The sequence below is a fragment of the Eptatretus burgeri genome, chromosome 10 (genome assembly GCF_056783735.1).
Source record: "Eptatretus burgeri isolate ZD-2024b chromosome 10, Ebu_testis_v1, whole genome shotgun sequence".
NCBI lineage: Eukaryota > Metazoa > Chordata > Myxini > Myxiniformes > Myxinidae > Eptatretus > Eptatretus burgeri.
This window is the reverse complement of record NC_140970.1, coordinates 58,006,192-58,013,686: the sequence shown is the minus strand read 5'-3', so window position 1 is coordinate 58,013,686 and position 7,495 is coordinate 58,006,192. Positions and strand designations below refer to the sequence as shown.

The 7,495-nt window shown below is 45.1% G+C and overlaps 1 protein-coding gene across 1 annotated transcript in view; it reads right to left on the bottom strand.

Annotated features, from left to right (window-relative positions):
- Positions 1-265: 265 nt before the first annotated feature.
- LOC147018647 (sperm motility kinase 2B-like) overlaps positions 266-7,495 on the bottom strand; it is an 84,705-nt gene continuing 77,475 nt past the window's right edge. Inside the window, exons 11-12 of the mRNA XM_085898533.1 lie at positions 5,814-5,895; positions 266-815 (exon numbers count right to left, since the gene is read on the bottom strand). Of these exons, the coding sequence (XP_085754659.1) occupies positions 802-815; positions 5,814-5,895 (96 nt within the window). The 3' untranslated portion in view covers positions 266-801. The remainder of the gene's footprint in view (positions 816-5,813; positions 5,896-7,495) is intronic.

Here is a 7,495-nt window from a genome sequence, read left to right as displayed (position 1 = left end):
GTTGGAAGGATGACAAGGTTTGGCTTTCCCTTGGACCGGCAAAGGCCAGCTGTTAACTCTCTCTCGCAGTACTTGATTGTTGACAAGGTTTGGCTTTCCCTTGGACCAGCAAAGGCCAGCTGTTAACTCTCTCTTGCAGTACTTGATTGTTGACAAGGTTTGGCTTTCCCTTGGACCGGCAAATGACAGCTGTTAACACTCTCTAGCAGTACTTGATTGATGACAAGGTTTGGCTTTCCCTTGGACCGGCAAAGCAAGGATGTTTAGCAAAATGGCTGATTGTTGCTTGGGACATAAACAGTGTCTCCACATTATAACTGGAGAGACGGTTTTACTGCTGCTTTAATTTTACTGAATCTAAATCTGCCATACCATGGACATTATAATTTGTCCCAGCACCTGAAAACAAATTTTCTGGAATACAAAAATTGTTATATCTTGGAAAAGTGAGAAGCTTGAGATGATTTTTAACCTTCTTCTGTGAGTTTCGGCACCGTTTCAGGATTTTCGGTAATCCATGAATGGTTAACAATATCCTGGAAAACAAAATTCTGTACATGTTCGAGCTGAAATTAAACGGGTGAAACACTCCCCTCTTAATCCATGTGAAAACCCCTCAATGTACTCCACACCAGGATTTGGTTCGTTTGACGAAGTGTTTTCATACAAATCAATGCATCAATAACTTTGCTGAGAAACAGCCACCCACCTCCGTTGAGAGCAGCAAATGGGGGTTGACACAACATATGCAGGGAAGTGCAGGATTGATTGTTTGTTGTGGACTTGTAATACAGATGTCAATTATACTGTGGTATCTGTGGAGGGCATAAAGGGGAATGTGAAAGGGGAAAAAACGATTCGGAATACAATCGTTCACCATTTTTCAACTCGTGTGAAATTATCACATCAAGAAACCATCAAAATTGGCACTTGGATGGGGAGAAGGCCCCAACCAATGTGGGCTCAGCTCCATTTATCAGATAAGTTTAAGCATATTAAATACTGCACATGTTTTACTGAATTGTCCCTCCTTGTTCAAATTACCCCAATAGTGGGAAAATAAAGTCTCTCACACACTGATGTAACAAAACAATTTTACAAGAAGAACCTCCATTATGTGGAATGGTAGGGACCAAGGGTGTTCCTGGATAAACAATATTTCCAGTGAACGACGTCATTTATTTTTTAAAATATATTTAAAACTGTTAAAAGCCTGGATGTCATTGTTATGTTGTACCCTAACCATAATATTGTTACGGCTGTGGAAATTCGCAGAACACCATATAGGTCCTTAGTTAGTTATGCCGATAAGTCCGTGTTCAGTTAGAGTTCCCCACTGTTGTTTAATGGGTATTATTTGTGTCACAGGGCTGTGATCCTTTGAGATAGTGTTCTTCTTTACTATCGTTATTTTGGACCAACCACATTTTAACCACCTTCCCCGCTACGCCAACTGCTGATCCCCTTCTCCACAAACCAAACCACAACCAACTGCCGATCCCCTTCTCCACAAACCCAAACCACAACTCTATCGGTGGCGCGCGGATTTTCCCGCCTGGTTTTCCCGCGCGCCGATCGGGGAGCTCGTTCGTCATTGGTTGGTTCGTGCAAGTGAGGCGCTGGAGATAAGGAATGCCCCCTTTCTCGAAGCTTCCCGCAGGAGCTGGAAGGGGGGCGGAGCGAAAAACGGGGAGGAGCGAGGCGTTGGAACTGGGGGATATAAGGGCGCGCAGGACACCAGTTGGGGGCTTTTTTGTTTTTTGTCGTCTTCGGGTTGGTGGTCATCTTCGTGGTGGTTCACTGGTGGTCTTCTTCGTGTGCATTGGTGGTTTCGTCGTCGTCAAGGTGGTGCCTTATCCTTGGGCGCGCCAAGGCGTGTGTGTTGTGCGCGGTGGTCCGGGTCGAGGCGCAAAGGACGCGGACGGGAGGCGCTGCTTTGCAGCTCTGCCGCGCAGCCTGTGCACCAGGGAGGAGAGCGCCGGAGAGAGCTCGCCCACCATCGCACCACGAGGGTGCAGGTAACCTGCAACGGTCTCGTGGGATCCGTTCGGTCAACAAGGATCCACGCCATAAAGGTCTACTGACCCTGTATGGCGCCCTCGTCTTTGAGGGTGGCCTTTTCCTTTATTTTGAATGAATGTTGGTGGCGCCATGTCCTGTAAGTAAAAACTGTTAAGTGACTAGATAATTGCTGACAGATGGTCGTAGTGCTTTCACCTTGCTCGTGTCTTTGTCCCCGTCCCGTGCATGATTGTTTGCCTGTATACGTGTTCTTGAATACCTGCATTGATTGCATGGCTGTATATGTGCCTGTGTGAAAATAATAAATGTGCTTGTGTGAATGTTACCCGTTCGTAGTGTCTTTTCCCCCCATTGGAATGCCATATTGCATCTCGGAATATTAGTTGGGTTTTAAATACCCGTAAAATAGAATTGGATTATCACTCTGTTATCACCGTAGAACGGAACGGACCGCTTGAGCGGTTCGTGTCCAAGCCGACCTGCGCCGAGGTACGGTCTCCCGGTTGGCTACCCGCGCAGGTACTTAGGTATATCGATATTCGGCGATTGACCCTATTTTGCGCGGGTCGAAAATTGGCTCGGCCGTGGTGGGGTTGAAGACCCACCAGTGACAGGGTTCCGGCATTGTTCCGGAAGGTCACGACTGAATTGTCCGTCCGGTGGGCGAGCGGCAACTATTAGTGAAAAGTGGTCGTTCGCATGCCGGTGGGTGCGAATTCGTAACAATATCTAACACGAATGCTTACCCCCTCATTCTATGTATTTGGATTCACCAGATGCAGACATTTTAACCCTATGTATCACATTTCCAAAAGAAAGATCCTTATGTGATGCAGATTAATTATACATTATTTGGGATCGCCAAAGTTGAAGCAACAGTTGAATCAAATATAGATAATGCTTCTGGTGCAGGAAATACATCACTGACAGTAAGATTAATCAATTCCGGATCCATATCCTTCACATTTGGGATACTGTATTTCTGTCTCTGCTTAGTTATTGATAGGGGTTTCAGGAAGACACTTTCTGTGTCTGAAACCTCATCTTAACATGTTCAAGAGCAATTTTGAATGAATACCCTTGAGGTAAGAAAATATTTCACAGGAAGAGATTGTCGCAGAGAGGACTTAACCTGAATGTCACAAGCAGTTTGCAACCATTGACAGCATAGGAATGGATTTGGCGTGTGTGTGTGTGTGTGCGTGCGTGTGCGTGTGCGTGTGCGTGTGCGTGTGTGTGTGTGCTCGTCTCCTCCATAACTCCAAATCCATGAAACCCAGCATGCATACTAAAGGAACTCCAAGGAAATGCAGGAATGCAAATTGGGTGTTTGGGTAAATTTCCTTTTCCAAGGCTTCATCCTTGGTCAGCCTCTTTATCAGCCAGCTCTCCCTTGTTGGGGTCTAAATTCACCATTTTTGGGGTCTGCTCAATGATGTCTTGACTTGGAACAGGCTGCAGCAGCAGCAGTCTGACTGCTAGAAAATGTTGTTCATTTGTACAATTCATACATTGTTTGATACTCCGATCATCTTGACGGTGTTTAGTATGTCCCAGCCAACCGTTTCTTCTGTTTGTGTGCTTAATAGTGGTCGGTGGAATCATTTCCAAAGTACTCTATTCCAACCATGTAATCAAAAGGAATCGAGTAGTTAACAGGAATTGACGTTGATTCTGAGCAATTCCATTCCATTATATTGGGACCATTCTCTGTGCAGAGCGTCGGTGCAACCAAAGCAGTCTCCTTGGCTATTGGGCACAATCCTGGATGGGTCGCCACTCCGATGCAGGATGCTTGAATGGCTCAATCATCCCAGCAAGCTCGTACTCATTTTGACGACCTCGGAAGGATGAAAGCAATTCCTACTTCATAGAAATGTTTTTTTCAGGGAAAATTATTTTGCATCCCTGTTGGCCATGTTCTGGTGACACATGGTCTGGTAATGTATTACTTGAAAAGGAACATGTCCTTGGGGCATCCCTTTTGCAATATAGCCAAAGGCATGTTCCTCTTAATTGAAAAGCAAGGCATTTAGAGTTGGCCGGTAAAGTGTGCTGGTTGCTTTTGTTGACGGACGGGTAGACAATACAGTGACTGATAAAGGTTTTGACAACATGTCGCTTAAAAGGTCCAGAAGTGCAGTTTGGTATGATTTTGGGAAGGTTAAAGAAGACAGTCCAAAAGTTGCAAGCAAACTTTGTTCAATAGACCTTGCTCATCTCTGTAAACATCCAATATTCTGAAACATTTGAAAACCAAACACCAGAGAGAGTACCTATCAGTGATGGTTGAGAATGCAGATTCAAAGAAACCAAAGTTTACAACAGCAACAAGTTCGCATTCGCAATCGACGATTGAAAGCACTTTCACCCCGGTAATACCCCTGTATGCTGTCTTCCCTTCCCCTCCCCTCACGCCATCTTCTCTTTCCATCCCCTCATGCTGTCTTCACTTTCCATCCCCTCATGCTGTCTTCTCTTCCCCTCACTTCACATCGTCTTCCCTTTCCATCCCCTCATACTGTCTTTCCCTCTCATGCTGTGTTCCCTTACCCTCTTCATCCCTCACGCTGTCTTCCCTTACCCTCCCCTAATGCTGTCTTCCCTTACCCTCCCCTCATTCTGTCTTCCCCTCCCCTCCCCTCATGCTGTTTTCCCTTACCCTCCCCTCTTGCTGTCTTCCTATTCCCTCCCGTCATGGTGTCTTCTTATACCCTCCCCACGCGCTGTCTTCCTTTCCCCTCCCCTCATGTTGTCTTCCCTTACCCTCCCTCACGCTGTCTTCCCTTCCCTTCCCCTGCCCTCATGCTGATTTCCCATCCCCTCATCACACTGCATTCCCCTCATCATGCTGCCTTCCCTTCCCCCTCCCTCCTCTCTAACCCCCTCCCCATACTCACTCTCCCTTCCCTCCTCCACCCTCCTCATTCCCACATCCTCTTCCTCCCCTCTCTCTCTCCCTTCCTTGCTCCCCCCTGCCTCTACCCCCCCCTCTCTACTTTCTTCCCCCACCCCTCCTCCCTCTCTCTCTCTCCCCATCCTCACTCTCTCTTAGTATTCCCATCAGTGATGTAACGGGTGGTATTTGTGAGTAAATCAATAAATGGGGAGGTGGTGTGAGGAGTTGGGGGGCAGGTAATGTCGCTGGGCAGGAATGAGGGGGGTTGGAGAAATGTTAAACCCAACCCTTTTATCCTAAGTTTTAGGAACCATCATTTTATGTCTATTGCCATGCTTCGGGTTTCCATTTTCATCGAATCTCATGAAGTTTGTCACTGGTCCAAAGAAAGAATACCAAGGCAGATGCATTTCTTCAGGAATTGTAGTTGTTGTAAATTGACTTGCTGATAAAAACTTTTGTTTAACACTTCCTGTTCTCATTTCAGATGAAATAGTGCAGGCAGGCCAAGGATTAAGGCTTGGTAACCAGAGTCTGTGACATAATGGTTAGAACGTCCACTTGTCTGTGAGGTCGGCAATTCAACCTGCGGCCAAAGCATACCAAAGACTAAAAATGGTATGTGCTGCTTCCTTGCTTGAGGGTTCGTGGAAGAGCATCGGTCAGTGCCTTTGGAACGATCTGGGGTTTGTTGTTTAGGTGGGTAGTTCAGGTGGTTCAGTCTACAGTATATATGGCAAACGGAAAGAGGTCCGAGCATTTAAGTATGAAATTACATCGATGACATCACATCATTGCAAAAAAATCAAACATGGATCTTAAGATAAGTGAATGATGCACATGCACTCATGAGGTTTATATTTTAATACGTTCTTCATGTTCATCTTCCTACCTTGGCGTTGCCAACATTTTGGCTTGAATTTCTTTAGACAATGGCGAACGCGTTTAAAGATTCCTTTCTTCTTTTGCTTCACCTGCAGCACAGTACAACAAGGTCACAGAATCATTATGTCACATCAATACTGTTACATCTGCCTGACTTAGCATGTTCCTGTCACATAACTTTTTGGAAAATATCCCCTCATTACATTCACGAGATGAGAAGGCTCTGAAAACAGAATGTGCCCTTTACTCATTATGTCACCACAAATGTATTCTCTGCCATTAAAAAAAAAAACGATCTCGTGATTGTTGTTGATGTGATTAATTAATGTGACATGGTACACAGATTAGGTGTAAACCTCTGATGGAGATAAATGCTGAATAATTACGTCATTTCATTGATGTAATCATGTAATGCTGCGTTGTGGTGAATGTTTTCATGTTGGTATCCAATGTGGAAGAAACTATCTCAATTACTGTTTATGTCTACCTCTGGCAGCAATCACTGCATCGAGGTCCAAGGAGTGTGTTTGCAGTACTCTGGGCAGTTTGAAACCAATTGTGTGGATGGGTCGTGCACATGCATCCGTTCTGAGCGGGAGTCGTTAACATAGGATGTCCATTTTTGAACATGGACAGAACGGACGTTAACATAGGATGAAAACGAGAATAACAAGAAGCAGAACTAGAAAGGCCACTCGGTAGAGCACATACCTCCAGCAGGCTGAATAGTTTACGTTTTGTATCCCACTGACAGGCTCGATCTGAATCCAGACTGCATTGCGATTGTGTTGTTATAAATCCCAAATATGATTTTTCGTCATTCCACATTCCTTTCCACAAACCATCTGCCGCATATTTTCATCACCCACAAACGGATTATTATTTGCACAGCCCCTGAAACTGTTTCAAACTGCTTCATGAGTGCCAGTGACAAAGGAATGCACCAAAAATGGACGCTCATGAGCCGATTCTCTTCACTAGTGTCCCGAGGGCTGCTTCAGGCATGTTTCGTGGGTGCCTGTAAAAGAATGTCGTACCAAGAACCAGCACGAAGGCAGTTCCTCCTAAGGATGAGGGGAGTGGGGATGGCGAAGTGAAGCGTGGGGTGAGTTGAAGTTCTATAAAAAGGCTGCGTATATAAGTCTCTGGGAGACTTACTTTTCTTGGAATCACATGGAGAGTGAATAAAGAAAATCTCTCTCCATGGGATTCCAAGAATTTTGAGCAGCCAAGTGCTCATGGAGCTTGTACATGTTGCTGTGTTCGAGCCTGGGGAGTAACTGGTGAAGTCTATCTATTTGTCTTCTTCCTAACATCTTTGTTCCTTTCATATTTATTTCTAAAAAAAAAATTTCACAATCTTATTTTCATGAAAATTCTTGGTATTTCTTCTCTCATCTCTTATATTCTCTATTCCTCTCTTTTGTTTTTTATCTCTCGAAGGAGAAGTGAATTCTTGCAGAAATTTTTCTGTAAGGCCACTTGCCTGTGCCTGGATGGGTTTGAGGGTTGCGGAGTAGCAGCTGAAACTCAAATCCTATCCAGGTTTCTCCTGATGACTTCATCTTTGCTTTTTGCTTGTTCGGGTTCCTTCTTGGTCTTCCGTTTGATTATACTTCGTTTTTCCTGTTCCTCGTGGGGAACTGGGCAGCAAAGTGTCACCATCTTGTCTGGTCCATAGCAATTTCT